Source organism: Anser brachyrhynchus, assembly GCF_964034855.1.
Source record: "Anser brachyrhynchus genome assembly, chromosome: 4".
In the NCBI taxonomy this organism is placed as follows: Eukaryota; Metazoa; Chordata; class Aves; order Anseriformes; family Anatidae; genus Anser; species Anser brachyrhynchus.
In genome coordinates, this window is record NC_137698.1 from 66,291,069 (window position 1) to 66,311,686 (window position 20,618).

At 38.8% G+C, this 20,618-nt stretch overlaps 1 protein-coding gene across 1 annotated transcript in view; it reads left to right on the plus strand.

Annotated features, from left to right (window-relative positions):
* The window catches only part of EVC (EvC ciliary complex subunit 1), a 54,533-nt gene that overhangs the window by 16,664 nt on the left and 17,251 nt on the right, over positions 1 to 20,618 (plus strand). Inside the window, 3 exon segments of the mRNA XM_080588972.1 lie at positions 1,564 to 1,712; positions 5,423 to 5,521; positions 17,192 to 17,404. Of these exon segments, the coding sequence (XP_080445098.1) occupies positions 1,564 to 1,712; positions 5,423 to 5,521; positions 17,192 to 17,404 (461 nt within the window).

Consider the following 20,618-nt stretch of genomic DNA (forward strand, 5'->3'; position numbering starts at 1 on the left):
AAGGGTGGACGCTTTGGCTTTAAGCCTTCTAGGTCTTGTTCCAGGCATCGCTTTGTACTTATTCTGCAGTTCATATAATCTATATCTTATTTCATTGATTTGAAGATTGAAGAAGAGTCACATCTGCTGCAAGTTTTTTTTTTTTAAGATTTCTCCATTTACTGTTTATGTACTTGACATTGTTGGTGATACTGGCTAATGTTAGGGACAGTAATACCTAGATATGTGAAAAATGTTGTTTTATGATCTGTTACTACTACCATGTGGAGCCAGGAGAAGGTACACAAAGACAGTTCTGCTGTCACTCTTGTGAGAAGATAATTTTAACAGTTACTATCTTTAGAAATTATTCTGTTTTGCTGTGTCAGACTTAAGATATTCTAAATAGTCTTTTCTTCTTCCTTGTACAACCATTCAGATTGCCTAGCTGTAAAGTATGCAATTGTAATGAAGTCTCATCTGACTGTCTTACTGATTTAAGGTTCTTCTTGGTGTCACTTTGGGTGTTACCTAATGTCCACTATGTTGCAAAGCGTACCCCCACCTTCTCTGATAGGTGCTGAATGAAGGGCTCAGTGATTCCCATCAGCACTCATGGAAAATGTTAGTATTTGTTCAGTCAAAAGCAGAATAATGAGAAGTGTTTTTATCTCACTGATTTTTTCAGAACCATATCTATTACTCATAGGCGTACTTAAAGAAAACTCTTCTAGTGGAACAGCATCAGGGTTAGAGTTCAGTAAAAGAAATAGAACATATATATTCTTGTTGCAGTATATTCTTTCTGCATGCAAGAATATATCATCACTAAGCTTGAATATGAAATTGTGCCATATCTCAGGGTCAGCAATTCATAGAATCACAGAATGTTTGAGGTTGGAAGGGACCTCTGGATGTCATCTGGTTCAAACTCCTTCTGCTTCAAAATTCCCATGCTATAGACTAGCTCCACTTGAAAAGCATCAACTAATCATGTGAACAGTTTGCTGGTACTCACAGACTCAAACAACTCATGTCACAGATTATTTCATGGATGTTTACTTCTCTAACTGGCATGCCTAATTCGTCGTCTTCGCATATGTTCAGCCACTAACATTCCTTAAAAATCAACTTATATCTATGTTTTGGGTTTTTTTTTTCCTTCCTCTGGTTTTGTAATGCTTCTCTTGTTCCACAGCAGAAATATCTCTATCAAGGCTTTGATTTTATGCAAAGTCAGTGTTTATAAATGATTATAAAATACCTATAGTCAGTAAACCCTAAATGCAGAAGGGCATTATTTAACAACCTCCTTATTTTAGATGGAAGTGAAACTAGTGAAGGGGAGGGTGTAGGATGGTAGTGAACCAAAACACTGATAGATTGAAGTCCCATGTAGCAACCCAAAAGTTTGCATCTAAAAAGACCATCAGAGTAAGAAACAAATTTGAAATCCGGTTTGGTAATTACTTTCCTGTTTTGTTCACTAACAGCTTTCCATGAGCTTATGTTGTGTGACAGTAGCAGATGCTACTTTCTCCCTGTGGAGTTAGGGTATCTAATCATTGGTGTTTTATGTTCCAGAATGTATCCAGCAAAGTAAAGACCTGATGCTGAAACGACTGGAGTGCCGTGCAAAGAAGAGAGAAGAGTTCAAACACAAACAGAAAGCTGAACAAGAGAGTCTCCTTAGTAAAACATTTCATACTGGAAATTTTGATGATTTTCTTAAGGTGAGCACATAAAAATGTTATATTAGTTTTTAAGGCTATATATGCTTCAGATTTCTCCCAGTTCCATAAAATTGGATGATTCTCCTGAAAATCATCTACAGTAGCACAGGTAGGAAAGGGTCCGACATCCTATTGTCTAGGCTTGCCTGGGGTGTTTTCTTCTAGTGTTGGACTTGTCACATTGGAACCAAATGCCAAAGGGAGTTAAAGCTAGATTGCATGTAGAAAACATCCTTTACTTAGATACTTTGTGTTTGGTTCAATACAGGAAATCTCAGGGTGAAAGTATCTGGCCTACATTACAGAAGAAAACGGACTGCACTGATCTAATTGCATTCTATGAGTGAGGTTACTGAGGCTCAAAAGGCTATTAAATTTCACATAAGCAGAGGGAAAACTCATTATGAACACTGGCAGGATACCTTAGAGAAGGTTTGCAATAGATAATTTAATATGTTATACAGTGACCAATGTAATATTTTCTTGGCCATATTTTCTATAGAGAAAAATATCTCTGTTGTTACTGTTCAGAATGTATATAGTAAATCAGAGCTCTCAGCTGTAAATGCTGACAGGTGCAAAACTCCTGTAACCACTGAGAACCATAGACCCAAGTTATTAAAAAATAAAAATAAAAAAAATCAATGGTCAATTTTCATGAAAAGAAATAATTTCAGGTTAAAGTTGTTATATCCAGCAGCGTTAAAATTTTGATGAAATCTAATAACTTTGATAAATTGCTATATGAGAAGACTCAGATTCCAACCGTAGCAAACTGTCAAAGTTAGTTACTCTCAACAATGCAATCTTGTACTGCACACCAAGTTCTATATTGTATGAATTAGGTAATGCCATTACTGTTCTTATTTGCCACACCTGTCTGGCATAGTTCTCTTCAATACTCCTTTTACTATCACATATAGACAAATGAGGTTTCAGGCACTTTAAAATACTAGAACACATTTTACTTCTTTGTCTTTTCATAACTTGAGACAGATAATTGTCACACATTTTTGTATCCACTGAGCACTTGTGAATGGATTATCTTTATATACATCATTCATAAACGTCCTTGACACATCCCAACTTACTTAAACAAAGCTTAGAAATTGTGTCAAAATCTCTCCCCTACAAAGTTACAGCCACACAGCTTCATGCAGGAAATGCTCTATTCTGTTTGCCTTAGAAAGCTAACGATTACACTTAGTTAAACTGTAGAGTAATGAGCTGCTTATGTCAGGCTAATCAGGAATGTGCAGAAGTAACAATTTGTTCTTTATGCTGCAGAACAGAACACAATTCTTAATGTTATAAAATGCCTGCGAGCAAGTATTAAAGGACAGAAATGTAAGCCTTTCTACTACCACAATGGAGAGAACATCTTGTCCTAAAACAGAGGGGCCTTGAGTCCAGAGACTCTTTGAAGAGTAAGAAAAATATGTATATATGCAGCTCCCTAGTTTGATTTTAATAGTCCAATAATTATTTTGCGCAAACAGTCCCATTAACCTTGAGGAGCTATTTTAAACCTGGTTCACAGTTTCAGAGGTAGTCCAGCAGTGAAGGAGTTGGCCTGAATCGTCACCATAAGCCATCAAATACCCATCAAATGCACTTTTTTCTCTGCCTTCCCCAGCGCCTCCCCATCAAAGGGCTCATACCACCATGGTTACAGCCTGCACAGTAACTGACCTTTCTGATGGACTTGAAGTTGTTGCCAATCAGGGAGGTGAATTTTACAGTAAACCTTCTTCACATTGTTTTCTTCTGAACACCCACAAGTTGGATGGTAATGATTTTCTTCCTGCAACTCTGTTTTGTGTTTTTTTATATGACAGCATGACAGATTATAAAGTGAAGGTTAGAGTCCTCACATCCTTCTGTCTCCTTCATCTATGTTTCCACTGGGAAAGAAGCATTTTATTTATTTATTTTTTACTGGCAGAAAACATAGGAATGATCCAGTGAAGCACCCAAGCCAAAAAGTGCCAGTCGTAGTAAGCCAGTCTTGCTCAGCCCTACCTCCAGTGGATATTCAAGTCACAGTTATGAAAGACAGTCCAGTTAGACAGAGATTCTCCTCTATCAGGTTACCACATCCTTGGCTTCAGCTGCATTTTTCAATTTGAAAGTCTAGTAAGAAGGTCTTGAAATCAGAATAGTGTGTTCCAACACAAAAACTGTGGGTTTAGGGCAGAGGTGATTTTTATTTTTATTTTTTAAATATTAGTCTGATAGGAAGACAGAAGTTGACTCTGTCCTGAGTTTGTTCAGGCTTAATGGGATAAATGAACTTGTGTGCATGCAGGCCTTTAATATTATATACTGCAGCAGCAGATGCTGCTGGCTGGAAGAATAACGGTAAGAAATACGAAGCCGAAGGGAAATGGTATCAGAAACAACAACTCAAAAAAAAAAAAAAAGAAAACAACATACAAACAGGAAAAAAAAAAAAGCATCAAGAATATTGCCCTGCAATTTGGTCATAGTATCTCTGCAGCCCTATTGTCAACCAGTGTCTAGCAATGTTGCAGCCCATTAGTACTGTAGTCTGCCTGAGGTTCCCCAGTCGTGAACCATGACCTCTCTTCTTTCTCCCATCTTCACCGTTGCAGGTATGGCTAACACAGATGTCTCTGGACTACCACAGGGCTCATTAATGCCCAGTTAGGCCAGTGACATATGTTACAGTGACAGATGTTCTGTGTCACAGCCTTCAGTCACTGCTGATAGTGGAGTGGGCAGTTGTTTTGGCATTCGTTTCAGCTATCATTCTAGGCAATGTTATGAGAGGATGCAGTTGGGCGTGCAAAGCTGTATTCCTTCATGCACCAGGAACATATTAAAGCTCTCTTCTGTTTTTTTGTTGTTTTTTTTTTCATTTTTCTTTCTATTTTTCTAAATAAAAAATAATAATTTATTTTTTAATAAAGAAAAAAGCCACCTTACATTTTCCCACTTGCTCTTGCAAATCAGATACTGGATCTTTTTTTCCCTACTCTGTGAATGGGAAAAGTATCTGTTAGATACCTATGAAGTATTTCAGACATTGGGGAAGAAAAAAGGACTAAAGTAGAACATTATGACAAGAGAGGATTGCTCTGCAGAGACAGAGGAAGATCATAAGTGCTCCATTTTCTGCATGTTCTGCTAACTCTGCAAAGCCTTTTGCTAAAATTCTATTGGAAAAGCTGCCAGGTCCTTGTCTCTGACTGAAATTTCCTATGCACTGCCCTTGAACAAGTGTCTACCTCACATCCAGGACCAAGTCTTAGATCAGCCTTTCAGGTGGAGAGCCATCTGACCATGCTATGGGACACGATGATCAACCCCAGTGCAAAAGTCCCGTACAGTGTGATAGAGTTATAAGAGATGTTTATGTTGGTTATTCTGCACCTCAGTCCTGGGTATGATGAAGTGATACACATACAGAGGCAAGCAGTATGCGAATCAGGTGATTTCAAATGTTTTCCAGTATTAGGTACCCCAGACTGCCTAGGCTGTAGAGTTTCATACGTAAGACTGGATATGCCCAAACTAAGGTGCTAAGGTTTCGTGTCCCTCTGAGTTATGATTCCACATAACCCCTTACTATTATGAGGGTACATGAGAAGGTGCTGCGGAAGGGGAGGGAGAGGATCACAAGCTATTAAAACAACATTTCCAGCTACTTAAATATACTATTTATATACCTGTTGTGTTTCTCTTAGGCTTACCATGATCTGTTAGAGAAGCATTGGCAGGCGCAGTGGGAACTGGAAGAGGAAGATGACTATGAGAGCACAGAGGCTGTTGCAGTTCTCTACAAGGTACCACCTCTAGTGATATGTTATTAACTAAAATAATTCTGAAGATCCACTAGCTTCGTGACACAGCGTGTGGTCTCAGGGAGGGACTGGAGAATTGCAGAAGAGATCGTGGCTTTTCCAGAAAGCTAGGTTGGCAAAACAGATTGAAACAGTCTCCCATTAGCTTGCCTTTTCCATTTTATTCCCAATACAGTATGTTTCCTAACCTTGTATAAGTCAGAAAATACCTAAATGGTCTGCCAAAATGTGCTACCTGAGTGGCTGACAAATCTGTAATAACATTTAGAGTATACTATGCCTGGCGTTAATATCAGGAGAGAGACTTCATTTATGTGACATAATTATCTCCTCCACACTGTGGTGGGATGATACTATTCTTAGTTAACTTCACTACATGTCCAGAAATAGTTTTCTCATCTCTTTTTCCTCTCAAAAAAATTATTTTGACTCAGTTAGTTCCTTGAAATAAGTTCAGATCTTTGTTATAAGTAATATTTTTACACCTCTTAATCTTACTGATTTGGAAAATATGTAGATGCATCATGCCTTTGCGTCATCTTTAATTATTTTCTGTCTGTACTGAAAAAATAAGGTAACGTGATCTATCTGATGAAGACCAAAAGCGTATCTGGCAGTGACCTTTAATTAGGCTGAAACTAATCACTCTCAGCTCAACAGGATCCTTGTCATGATTAATTATGACCAGATCAGGGTGTTATGGAAACTTGTAGTCTCCAGCACATCAAGATAAGATACCCACACAATCTTAATTAGCACTGGTCCACATGCACTTTTTGAAATTCAACTGAAAAAAAAATAATAATTTACTGTATTTAGAACAAAAAAGCAGTTTTTACCATGGTTTTATGTAATAAAGCAAACAACAGGATGTTTGAGAAAAATTACTGCTTTGGAGAAGGAAAAAATTTGCTTGGAGGGCTATGCCCATGAATCAGAGTAGATTAATTGTAGAAAACTATTTAAGAAAAGTCAGCATGTCTGCTGATATTACTGTGAGCACTCAGTTCTCCAGAGTTACTGACTTCTTCTCCAGCCCCTTCCTCATTTCACATGAAGTCTCTGGAGACCAAACATTTTTTTCCCCTGCACAGTTTCACTTATTTGTAAAGTTATATTGCTTTCCTTTGTTGTGTACTCTGCTTTACTGACACTAAAACCAGACTGAATATCCTACTTCTTTCAGCAGTGTAGCTAAGTTTTCTTTTTCATTAAAGAAAAATTGGTTTGGGTGAATTAAGTGTTTCTAGAATGGCCAAGTTGCCAGGAGAGCTGCACAAACTTGATCTCTGCCAATTCACTCAGCTCAAAGCCATTATGTTCCATATTACAGCTGCTCTCTTATTCCTAGACCCATACAAATACTGCCAGAAATGAAAAACTGCGAGAAGTACTGTAATCCAACTGGCATCTATTGGATGAGGGTCCACAAATCTTGTTTTCCAGCTATTTTTACAATAAAACATTTTTATTGTGACATTTAACATGGTGCACAACTGCACTTTACTCTCTTAGCCCTAAATGCAGATAGTACAGACTGTTTCAGAAGGGCATACCGCTTCTCAGTATACCTTACAAGCAGCATAAGCTAGAAAGAAGAGAAAATACAAGAGCACAGCCCTACTATAGATAAATGGAACTGCTCTGACTTCTACAGATGAGGGAAGTGCAGTAGTTAAACAATTTGCCTGTTACCCAGGGCATAAAAGCAAACATAGATTTAACACTGAGGGAAGGAATTGCATCTCACAACCACAATGCCTTTGCTTCTTCCTCTGTTTCACCACACTTTCAGAGCAAAACTGCACCTTGGACAACCAGAATCCTTTCCCTGAACAGCAGGGCTTCACCTCTTTGCTTCATTTCTCCATCTTTCTGCTAGGGAGAAGCTACTGCTTCCAATGGTGAGGGCAAGACACTCCTGGGAAGGCAAAAAGAATTTGAGATACTCCACAGTGCAGTGGTGTGACTGCAGCTCAAGTAGACCCAAGCAAGCAAACATTAGACTAACCAGCTGGTACCAGCAACCCTCCCAAGGCAATATTCAGCCCTGTGCTGCAAGAGCTATGTCCCACATGGGTTTGAAACAGCTAGTTTGTAGAAACAGCTGTTTTGGGCACATCTGCCAACACTGCAGAGCTCCATGTTGTTGTTCCAGAAGGTCTGTACTCCCTGTAGCTTAACTGATAGTCATTTGCTTTGCAGTCATTTTTAGGGTTTGGACTCCGCTGTTGCTGTTCTACCACAAGCAAGGAAGAGGATAAACTAAAGACTGTTTTTAAACAATCTATTGTTCACTTAATCTCCATGTTTTCATAATTGTCAGCATGTGTTACTAAATAAGTTAGAAGAAAAGACTTTTAACAATAGAGAGTTCTGTTCAGTTGCTTTTTATCCCTCCCGTAGAAACTGAAGCCTAGTAATATTACTGAAAAACTGCTTGAAACTCTGTATAGCCACATTAGCATGCTCTTCATGTATGTAGATAAATAGTCCTCAGACTACGGTCCTCAAGGCATCCAAAGACTGCAAGAAGATTTCAAAAAGATTAATTCATATATTTGTAAACACAGTCAGAGTGGAAAAAACTAGAAGTAGTTAAATATTTAGCATTAAGCCTAATTTTTATTTTGTTGCAAATAACAATTAGCCCTCCAAAGCTGCACATGGCACTTACTCTTTCCCCCCTCCAACACACACACAAATTAAATAGCCCCTGGATTTAGGAGAAATAGGACTGAGGTGTCCTACTAGGAGCTAATTACCTAACCCAAGATGAGCAAAGTGTTACATAGATCACAACTTCTCCGTAACCATGATGTAGCAATGCTATTCTATATACCCCCTTTACCAAGTAGCTCATATTCTCTGCTGGCCCAGGACTAAAAGCAATCACTTACCTATTTTTTCTGGGCTGAACAATCTAATATCATCCAGTACCCACAGGATTTAGGGTTCCAGTCAAGTTCCTGCTTGTGTACCCATTGCCATCTTGGCTTTAGCTGTAAGCCCCCAGAACTGGAATCAATCCCAGTGTTCTGTTCAGATTAATGGCAGTAGAACCCAAAGTAAGTTGTTTTTTTCCACATCCAAGTCCTCTGCTTTTTTAAGTTGGTCCTTGGAGCTGCATCAATACTGAAATTTATCAGATAAACACCAATACCATAGTAAAGAGCAACCATGTTGGCTGAGATAGAAGACCATTTGGTCCAATATCCAGTAAGTTCATCTACCAGTGTAACAGCACCAGTGCTGGAGAGGTGCATAGCACCCAGTTAGATAAAGTCCCTTTCTAGGGCATAACTTCAGCTAAGAACATTTACTAGCAGCTTTCAAAGCAACTGTCATAGAGCATACAGGTGCAAACTTTCTAAACCATCCACTCTTAGTTAAGTACCGTATCAAAACCTGCACTGTAGATTACCAACTGGAAGAAATCCTCAAAGACAACAGCAGAATGCCATCACCATCAGGCCCTGTTTTGTCCAGCCCCTTGCTCGCTGCTGCCCATGCTGAGCAAGTCTGCGTCTGCAGCACATTGTGGTCCCCACAAGCAGCACGGTCCTTTGCTTGCTCAGCCAAGGCACAAAGTTCTCAAGAGCTGCACCCTGACAGATTCACTCGGCCAACCGCAGAAACCCGAGTGCCTGGGCACGGTCCTAAACTCATGGTCCTGGACTGCTGTGTTGGAAGGTCACTCCACCTTTTTTTCAAGGGAAGAGGACTTGGCAAGACTCAGATCTGCCGTCCCTAAGGCCCAGCTCCACACCCTCAGAACCATTCTTTTTGCTGTTTTTCACCCCACATTTCTACCATCCTTTCTAAAAACTTTTATCACCTCTGTATTTACTCGTTCTGTTCGAACTGCAGTCATTTACAGCAGCTGTTTCCACATAGTTGAGTGGTGTTTGTTTATTTTTATAATTTTGTTTTTGTGACAGATTGTGGAGACCTCTTAACAGCTCTTCCTAGGATGGTGTAATGCATAAACATGATCATAGCCACTAAAATGCTACTTTGTGGTAGTTTAAAAGCAAATCACCAAAGCTCTAATTCCCTATAAGAAGCTAAAAAAGCAATTTGGTCTTTAAATTATAGGTTGTCCAGCTTATACATGATAAAAAGTTTAGGTCCTCCTTTCTTCCTTCAGTTGCACACTTGTGTTACTTGATTTCCTTCCGCAGAGTTACCTTGGTTTGTCCTAGTATAAGCAAGCAGGAAAGCAAACGAGTAAGTAGAATATTCTAGGTACGGGATGAATAAGTGAATATCCTAGGTACAGAAAAAAAAAAAGTCACTTCACTACAAGTGCCACTCACTTGTGGGAGAACAACCTAATCTTGTTCTCACAATGTTCTCCTAAGCCCTTCTCACTTTTTTTTTTCATTTTTTCACCTTTTAAACAGTTTGTGATTTCACCAAGATTTATGTAGCCCTGTAGCACTACCGTACCCTGTGGTGCTACAGTACATTAAAAAATTATTCAAATTGGTGAAGAAATATATAAAAATGCAATGGTCTGGAAGCTGACTGTGTTTGCAAAGAATAATTGAGTAGGTTTGTTTTGTGTACACATGAATAAATCAATTAAAATGGTTTAACTAAGGTCAGTGGAATCTGTTGATGCCTGAAGTGAATGAAGGAGTTGTATTTGGATTGCATAGGACTTTTCAGCCATAGCAGTGGATTAAAATACTGTAGGTGAGTAGTCTTGTGTCTAAGCACAAGCTCCGTAACTAATTTTTGAAGTACAAGTTGAGGAATGGGGGACAAGTGATTTTGATTCTTGCAGTATGTCATAACTGAAGAAGGAATTGTGTCGGAGCTAATGGAAAGGCTTAGCTTAATACTTTCAGTAAACATAGTCTTCAGAGTTTTCCCATACACAAGGGATACTGTGTCACAATAACAGTTTTGTATTGGCTTGGGTAGCTTTTGAGTTGGAAAATTATTACTGTAATTTTCTTTCACAGGTCAGTTAAAGCATCTCCTCCTCCTCCCATACCCATTATGTTCTCTTCTGTTTTTCCTGAACTCTGGGAAAGATTAATGAATAGCTCCTCGCACATCTGTCTTGAGTTTATCATATGAGAGAGGTGTTAACCAACCTTTAATCTTTTCTTTCTCCTTCTATTTATTTATTTATTTATTTTGGTGAACTACCTGCTTATTTCAGCAGGGAAGGGAGAGTTGAAAAGAGCTTGGTGGTTAACAGCTCTTTATTAAGAAAACAGACATGCAGATTACACAAAAGGAAATCAATTAACAGATGGGAATTACATAGTCCCTCGTAAAATAATTATTTTTCCTCAGCCTTAACATCAAAACCATAAAAATACAAAATTTACTGTCATTTATAATTCCTCTTTGCTGATAGCAGTTCACCAGAATGTTATTTGATTTGACTTGACAGAACATAGAAATGCACAAGAATTTAGATTAAAAGCTATTAAGTAGTGAGTATTATCAACAGGCAAGGCAATAAACATTTTATGAATGGGTAAACATTGAATGTGAGGTTGAAGCAAAGTATTTGATGTTTTCCTCGGTTAATAGAAGGGGAAAAATTATCTTTGTCAAAATCATGAGTACAGATTCTTAGAGATTTGCTCTTTCATTGCTTCCCTTATATAATTTAATTAACATGAGATATGGTTGGGGATGCTTTCATAGAGTGGATGGCATGTGTGGCTATTCAGAGCAAGCTGCTTTTGAAGCTGAGTCACCCACAGCTTGTCTCAAATGCTCACTTTTGAAAATTTTGCCGTGTGACTTGACGCAAAAAAGTTGAAAGACTGTGTGATCTGGTAGATTAAATATGTGAACTCTTACCACATGAACTCACTCTAATTCCGGGTTGGTGGACTGATTAAATTTGGTCTGGTCATTTCAGTCAAAGCTTTGAGCTCCTTATCTCTACTATGTTTGCACATTCAGTTAAAGTTCTGAAAATGTTTGTTATATTTGTAAAATCACACCCAAATGTTTCATCCATTAGCCAGTACTAAAGTTTATATGAAGTTGATGAGTTTATAGCTGTGTACTACCTATAACCTTGATAGAAGTCCTAATAGCCTTCTTGGCCTTTCCTATCTCATCACCAAACGACATGGGTCATTCTGGGTGCCCAAAGCAATTGGCTGGCCTCAGTCACGAGTCAGCAATGAGCTGAAGAAATTCAGCCCAGCTGTAGGTATTCTCAAAGAGTCACTATGAACATATGTGCTGATATGAAATACAGGGTGTGTGATATGGATAGGCTTATTTCTGAAGTTTTCTTCTTGCCTTATTATATAAGAAAATGTGTTTTATCTCTGTAAGGATTCATAGTCTGCTGATAGCTTGATCTAGTAAAGGATATCACCATATCTCAGAGGCACATTCCTAAAAAGGTAGGAGAGTACAGAAAGCTAGGGTTGAAACTGCCTCCTGAATTAATCAAGGACCAATGAGAGGGCAAACTGTAATTTCAAGGAAGTCCCATTTTTATTGTATGGAATTCAAAGTATTTTTTATTATTATTAGCTTGTGCCTAAGGATGACTTCCGTGTCATCATGTCTTAGTGTCGATGCTTAAAAGCAGGGTGCAGTTAGCATGCCAGAATTCTTCTTGTGGAATAGAGGAAGAAATGTATGCAGTCAGCTTTTCCCCACTTAGCCTGAGTTTATGATGGGAAGTATCTTCTAGTGGCCAGTGGTGTCCAAGAACATTTGGAATTGTTGTAGGTTGTATGATCTACTGAATTTCTTTCCTCAATAAGACACAGTATGAGTTGGGAGACGAATCTCTTGCCCCCTAAAAAAGTGTCCTAGCCTTTGGACATGAGGTGCAAAAGTGTTCTACAGCTTTGACCAGAAATGTTAATTATTTTAATGAAATGTTGTTGTATCTGAAGTTAACAAGTAACTATCGCAAGTCAACAAATAACTATGCAGTTGCCTCTTAGAGATAATAAATACTAGACAGTGGCATTTAAAATACAATGCAACCAGCATTTCTAAATATATTTTCTTGCTTCACAATTTAATTATTTGCTTTATTCTCATCTGCATGTAGGAACCCTTTAATCATTTGTCCTTAAGGGAAAGCATTAATACTGATCTTCAGATTTGTAGTGAAATCTGATAAACTGTGTATTTCCCTTGGTTTTTGACAAAATTATATATTTACTGCCTTGTTTGAAATTCAGATGTACTCAGCATTTCAATCTGAGCCCATTTTATTTCTGCGTCTACCCTGTGGTATCTCTTTATGCGTGATGAATTTCTCTTGAGATTTTTTGAAAAGCTTTCAGATTGACTGCCAGGTACTACAAACAGGTTCATTCAACGTTGCAATCAGCTATTCTATTAATGGAATCAATTTGAATAAATTTCATTAAGTAAAAGTTCTACAAACAAGAAATGGCATATCAGGAAGTTTATAGGAACTATTTCGTAGGGGTTCTAGTCCAAAAATAAGATGCTCAAGCAGTAGGATTTCTAACTGTTTTTGTTCTTTTCCTAGAGAAAATAGCCTTTATGATATGCAGCACACTATCCTTGTTTCAGATGGACTTTATTGCTGTTTCATATTGAGTATATTCCTTAGAGTACAAATATTTTGAACTATTTTCTTAGCTTGAGTCATACTCATAGAATTAAATCACATCTGCATTTTTCTTCTTAAATGGAGACTTACCATTTCCCCTACCAAATCTTACAAGGCCATTCTACTGCATTTCTACAAGTGTCGCATTAAACCATGTAGCCATCACATTGTACGTGTGCTATGTTCTCTGTGTAGGGCATGCTGTAATGTTAGGGTTTGTGCTGGACTGCATGGGCTCTAATGTACATCCTATTAAGTGTTCAGGTTAAAAAACCCAGTGACCAGCTGAAGAGAAGTTAGTATTTTGATAGTCATCACTGATGGAGGTTTATTTTTTGATCCCAGACTGCAGCTGAGACCAGTAAGTGCAGGATTTGTGTCCTGCACAGAACAGAATTTATAATAGAAGTTAAAGTGTTCAGTACTGTTGAAAATCACTCTCAGAGGGACTTAGAGCACTTGACCAAGCTTTCTGTTCCTCTGCCTGTTGGCAGCATCTGTGAGATGAAAAGTACGTACCACTCAGTCCTGTTTGTCTTCCATGTATTTGCCCAGCTTTGTCCTTTCTAAAGGAACTGTTGATGTGAAAAACTGTTCCTGGATTTCTAGTCCTGCTTTCTTGTCCTTTCACACCAATTTCAGCAGAGGACCATGAAGTATTTTGCAAATAATTAAGCACCTGTGATCTGAAGATAGCTTTGCCCATCACACTAACGAGGTTGTGTAGTTAAGTATGTTGTGGGAACAGGATGTAGTCACAGTTTTCCTGGGTATCTGTGTTCCCGCACTGGTAGCACCAACAGTAAGTATACAACATAATTGGAAGCTGCAGGGAGTGCAAGCAGAATGCTATTCAATTGATCTTTAAACAAAATGGCATGACGACAAGTAACAAAATGCATTCTTTATGTTCGGTGCAAAAGATTCCCTAGTAAATAATAATACAGGGCTGTCAGCATGCCAGGGAAATGCTATCAGTTCTGAAGCAAAATGTGTTGCAAAGCGATTTAGTTGCTGTAGATAGAACTCTGTTTGTTTAAGAATAGAGTTCCTTAACACCCTGCCTGAGATCTTTGGAGATTGCGATAGAAATGCCACAGACTTCGCTAGGCTTCCTCTGAACTGTTTTAGACCCAAAAGAATTTTTTATATTTGGGAACACCCAGTAAAGGCAGGAGAATTAAATTGTCTCAAAAGGCGAGAACAGCTCAGAGAAGAGATGGTTTACAGAGACAGAGTGAGTTTTTTTTTTTAACGTGGTATGGGATACAGAGATTAGAAAAATAGGATCTTTATGTTAAATCCCAGGATTTAGAGACTTGAATTCTAAAATAAAGCAGCAGCAGAAAGAACTCAGACCATTTTGCATTAGTGTTGACAAGCTAAACCAGGTCCACAACTAAACAGATCGTTAAGAAGACGGTATGAATGCTGCCTCTTGTTGTAACAGGAGCTGGTAGCTAGAATAATTAAAGAGGAGACAGAATCTACCTGTGCTGCATAGTGTTTTTGCAGTGATATATGCAGCCTGAGGCACTTCTGTGCTGTATGGGGCACGTTTCAACCAATAATTTAGGACTGGTGTGGTAGGTTTCATTCCACTTTTCAGTGTTTCCTAGTGCCCAGTCTAGCTGTTTAATCTGGGAGATTTTAGCAGAGCAGACATAGCCACATTCAGCACCTGCACAGTAGGCATCTGTGGACAGGTATCCAGAATTCTTTGGACTGCAGTTCCCTGTAAAACCATTTTCAGTTTATTGCAGAATAGTCGTTTAACATTGTCTCCCCACTGCCCTGTTCCTGTGCTGCCAGAAACACCGTGAGACCAAGTTTTCCATGCGTCCACAGAGTCAGGCCCCAGTATGTGTGCCAGCAGCAGCAACCACGGGCACCAAGCAGGTTCCAGCACAGTCACTCCAGTGTCACCTCCAGCAGTAGAGCAGCCCCATCACCCGGTGCACTCTGACCACAAAGTGCCTCAAACCAAACTACCAAAGAGTGAAGAACTTTGCTTTTTGATAGAAGTTGTTGCATACTAAGCAGGCTAGCCGAGCCAGCCAAACCATTTCGTAGTAAGAAAAGGCGCTGCATAGAGAAATATATCACTGGTCAGATGTTACCCTAATGACACTGTCATGTCCAGATTGTGAGCAATAGCCAGAAATGAGAGAAGTGTTACCAGAAATGAGGTATCCAATTGTGTCTCCAACTATCATTTCTGGCCAGGACCCAGTCAGAGGTTAAACAAAGTCAGTGGGAGCTGGAGTCATAAAATTCTGCATGTTTTTAACAAGTAAGAGAGTGGAAAAAACGAGACATCTCATCTCGAAGGTGTAGTGAACACTTCTGATAGTGTTGTGCCTCGATTTTATCCATAAGAAGAGGTTGCTGCAGGGAGCTGTTAAACTAAGCTATTTATTGTTTGTGAAACAGCTCATTAATATGGTGATTAGCATCCTACAGGGATCCCAGGAGGAAAATAATAATTTAGTATTCAGTGCACAGCTTGGGTATTTTACAATAACTGAGACATACAAAATAAATTTAAAAAAAAAAAAAAAGAATTAAAAATCTGTCCACTCAATGGGTATTGATAAACCTAAACATTGAACAAATAAAGGTTCTGTGGAAACAGTATGTGAAGCCAAAATTGATCATTAAGGGGGTATATGCACAGAGCCAGATTTAATGTGCAGCCTAAATTATGTTCATTGCTTGTTTCTGAGTAGTTTGCAAATTTAACATCCTTCTTCATTTATTTATTTATTTTTATGATACCACATCTAGAAATTGGAATGGGCTCTTAGACAGTAATACATTATATCAGCGTGTCCCCTAAAACCAGACAAGTCCACTAGAAATTTTCATGTGTATGAGCTGCAGACAAATGTTTTTGACATTTGGATGAATATGACTGTGCTTCTTTTGAGAGATTCTGGATTTTAATCACTTAAGAGATTGTGATTAAACACATATTTAACGGAAAGCTACAACTAGAAGGCTTGACTTGGTTTTGCAAGAGAAATGCTGAAAAGAGGTTGAAAAATATTAGCTGTATTTTACAGGAAAAGATATAAATTTAAGTATTTTCAGGAGGGCTAACAGTGATTTACAATGAAAGCAAAAACTCGCAGACAATAAAGCTTTTTTGATTGATATGACGATGGTGAACTCGCACAAAAACAGCTCTTCATACTGCTGGAATACTGCAGTGTCTGTGTGACCTTTCCAATGTCTTTGTTTTCTCTCTTCCTCTAGGGAAAGCTACCTGCACTCAGTTATCTCAGGGATTATCTCAAATTTCTAGCAAGTTTGCAAAGGCAGCTCATATCATCACTGTGTGTTTGACATTGAAATTACAGGTTTTGAAAAGATTTAGTAGCTTGGATGCCATCTGACTAAATCACCCAAACTCCTCATGCGAATGTAACAGGCTCAGCAATTCAAAACCAGAAGATGTTTGTTTTCTTAGGCTTGAAGCTGTTCTGTATCAAGATGGATTTGAATAATTCTGTCCTTCCAGAAGGCATTGAAGAATGTCATATTTCAGAGCAACAACTATTAACATGACTAGTGTCAATTTTGTCTACCTAAATGCCACACTGTCCCTTTTAACTCTTCTTTATTTCTTGCCTTTATTCAGTTTATGTCACCACCTTTAAAAATATGCCTATGAGGTGTTGTGCTACACAGGATTCTTCCCACAGTGACAGGCAAAATCTGTGGAATTTACAACACCTCACTACAGCCAGTAGAACATGATATTACTTGCATTGGAGTTGCAGGTAGGCAGCAGTTAGGGTTCAAAATCTTGTGCTAATGCCACTATTGCATTTGAAATGCCTTTATGTGCCTTAAACTAAAACATGTATGTTGTTGCAGGTTCCATCTACAAAACCTGGTATAACTCAGGTGTTACCGGCTTTTATCTCTAGGGGTTACTGGTCCAATGTGTTAACTGAGACAGGGTTCCCTCACTGGCATTGTACAGCGTATAGCTCCAAAGGGACATGAGGTTCGCTTTCTCACCTGCCTCATTTTGTCCCTCTTTGTCCCCTTAGGAGCTGTATTCTAAAGCTTCCAGTGTTTTAGCAGAGTTGGTGAATGAGCTGTTTCTTCAGACCCTGCCTGTTGTGACCGGCCTCTCTGTAAGAGAATGTGAACTGTTGAAAGAGGAATGGCAGGAGAATTTGGTCCCTCAGCTGGAGAAGTGGGACACCCACCACCAGAAACGCTGGAAGCTTTTTCAGGAACAGCTACTACAAGAAAAAAAGGTAAGACCCATATCACATCTTGGGACCCCAGGTTCTGAAACAGAGCTATGGAAAGAAATTGTCAAGGTACTAATCTGCAGGGAGTATTTTTTGTGTAGATATACAGCCCAGATCCAGACACAAATCCAGACTCAGGATGGGCACTTTGAGCTGCATTATGAAGTGAATATATATGCTGTGCATGTAGACTTAGCATAGAGGAGTCAGAGAATAATTACTGAACATCTGTCCACAGTGTTTGACAGCTTTGTCAGCACATAAACGTTTTTTGGCAAGGCTTCTGTCTTATTTCACAGTGTCCTCAGCTCTTGAGTATCTACAGAAACAGTTCAAAAAACCCCTTCAGCTGGTCCTTCTGGAGAGAGTACATGTGAGTATAGTTTACAGGAAAGGAAGCCTTACAATGATAAATGTTTCTTAATAATTTCTTTGTATTAATACTATAATAATTGGAAACACATGATAAACTTTTTTATATAAAACGTACTTTTTACGTTTTGGAGGAGGTGAGGTGAAGGAGGTGAAGAATCTGAGGAGGTGAAGAATCCCTCTTTCTTGTTCTGTTTGTGTCCATCAAAGGAGGTATTGAGACCAGAGAAGAAAACCAACAGCAATAAATTCATGTTAGGGCTCCTTTGCCTGGTGCTTTCACTGTCCTATTGAATCTCAACCATTGCTCAGGGCCAGAGAGGATGTACTTTAACAGCTAGGATAAACCCCACAGAGGGGGTGATCTCAAGTCTAAATGTTTTTTTTTCCAAAGACGCTTTATGCATTCCTCCAGTACTATCATTGGACACAGTATGTACAAATATCAAGTGGAGAAACCAGCACCCCTGGGATTGCTTCTCAAGAGATTAAAAGAATTAGTTTGTCTCCAGCAGTCAATTGCTGGGTAATAGTTCCTTGGACAGCACTGTATGATGAATTCATTGTATGTGAATTCAGATATTCCAGTAATAGCATAGGATAGTTAAACATTGACTTTCCATACTTTCTGTGTACTGTAGCATTCATAATATAAAGCAGATGGCTTCCTAGCTGAGAGAATAAAAAAACACAAAAACAGTAAAGGATTTGCTGACATCATTAACAGTAATTACTGAGCTATAGGGAAATTCACGTAAACAAGGACATAGCTTTCACATTGGTCTCTGGGTCACCAGCACTGTAGCTGGGCATTCTTCAACGTAAAAATTGCCTGAGCAACAGACAGGGCTTTCCTATGGATGAGTGGTTAAGTGTGGGATAAAATTCTAGAAGAGGGTTTCTCCTGTTGGGAATATGTATGATTCTTCAAGACGATAGTCTTTGCAGCTTTTTTCACTTACACGTGGCCTTTCAGAAGTAGTTTGAACTAAACTGGAAGAAAGACTGCTATATCTCTATCTGAAGAGAGTATGCAGGGAAACGGCTATTCCACCAAGGCTAGGCTGGCAGATTTTCATGATAAACAAGTTTGAAAAGTATCACACAACTCACTATATTACATTTAAATGCCAAGTGCATTTATTGGCACACTCATAGTATAAAAACAGCAACATGTACACTTAAACAATAAGTTGACACTTGTATCCTACTGAAAAGAACACAGCTTTAGAAAAGAAGAAGAGAGATCAGACACTTGTGGCAGGTAATCATGTCATCTGGGAGATCCCATAGATTTTACAGTGCTGAAAATATGTGAAGATCCATAAATAAACATTCATATTGACAGGCCTTTTAATTTATCAGGCATTTTCCAGCAGGAGATAAGTCTCTCGTTTTCCTTTTGATAAATATGATATACTGAGAGTTACATAGTCACCTGCTTTACAGACCTTGGAAGTCTACCACCAGAAGGCTTTTCGCCAGGATATTTAAGCTTTCCAAGGTGGCTCAAAAAGACATTTTCCCCATTTATCTGAACTACATTTATTTTGAGATTACCTTTCCTAGCATTTATACATATCTGGAATATAATGTGCTTTGGGGAAACAGAATCTCTTTTGTGCTTGAAAAGGAAAATTTAGTTTCATATTTAACTTTTGTCTTATAAGCTTGGCAATGTAAGTGAGGCAAAATATAGGAATTTAGGAATAAATGACTAATGAAAATAAATTATGAGCATTTTCCCACATAGTTCCTACCTCATGATGTCTCTGGAAGAGCACTGCCGTCTGTTATGCAGAGCAGGCTGCTGCACTAGGGTAAGGTACTTGCTTGACATTCAGTGTGCATCACACACCATCTACAGGCTGTTAGAGAGAAATTGCTTTCCTCTGATTTCCTGAAGAATCTGTGCTAAAAAATGTCAGAGAGCTGCAGAAGAAAGTGTGCTTACTTGGGTCTAATTTGCTGTTTTATCTGAAGTCTAACTCAAAATATTTTATGGGTTTCATTACTTACAAAAGGCATATTCCACACATTTATTGTCAAAGAGTAATGCTTAATGTTAGCTCTGCTGCAGAAGGTCTTACAATGGACTTGTTGCCAGGAGACAAAACACCAAGAAACTTACAGAGACAAAATGGGGTGAGGAGATTTCCATCCATTCACACACCATTGCTTGGCACCCAGAGAGGTGAATCAGCATCTGCTTAGCAGCCTTGACATGCTGTGCTTTTTTGCCTTCTCTTTGTTTTACAGGTAATGATTTCTTTCACAGTGATTGGAATGACTCTTCTTTTCAAATAGCCAAACATTCCTCGGAGCTTTACTGCGCCAGTGATGATGATTTTGTCCCTGGTTTTAGTGGTTAAATGCAGGTTAGGAATCAGAGAGCCCAGCTCTTTTCCAGCCACTGTCAGTGTTTAATAGTATTTTGGAGACAGGCTATAGTGGACAACTGTGGCGATGAAAAGGCAAGTGATGTGGGATGCCAGGTCAGGAGAGGTGAGAGCTGGCAGTCCCACAGGGGACAGTGCTGTTCCTCTCCAGGCAGCCCAGGTCCAGGCTGACTTTCTGGTAGCCTCTCAGCCTTTTCGATTCTCCACTCAGTGCTCCCAATGCCAAGCCACAGAGGAAAAACCACAACACAGGTACAAGATTCTTGTCTAATAGTGTTAGGTCTCAAAGCAATGTAAGGCCATTCCCAAGAAAACAAAAGTTTTGAAAGGCAGCTGGCAACTTGGCCTGGTATTGGAAGAGTAGTGCAGTGCATCAAAGCACTTTTCCACCTGGATAGATTAAATAGTTGTGTCTGTTTTGCTATTTATCAGCCATAAGTTAAGAT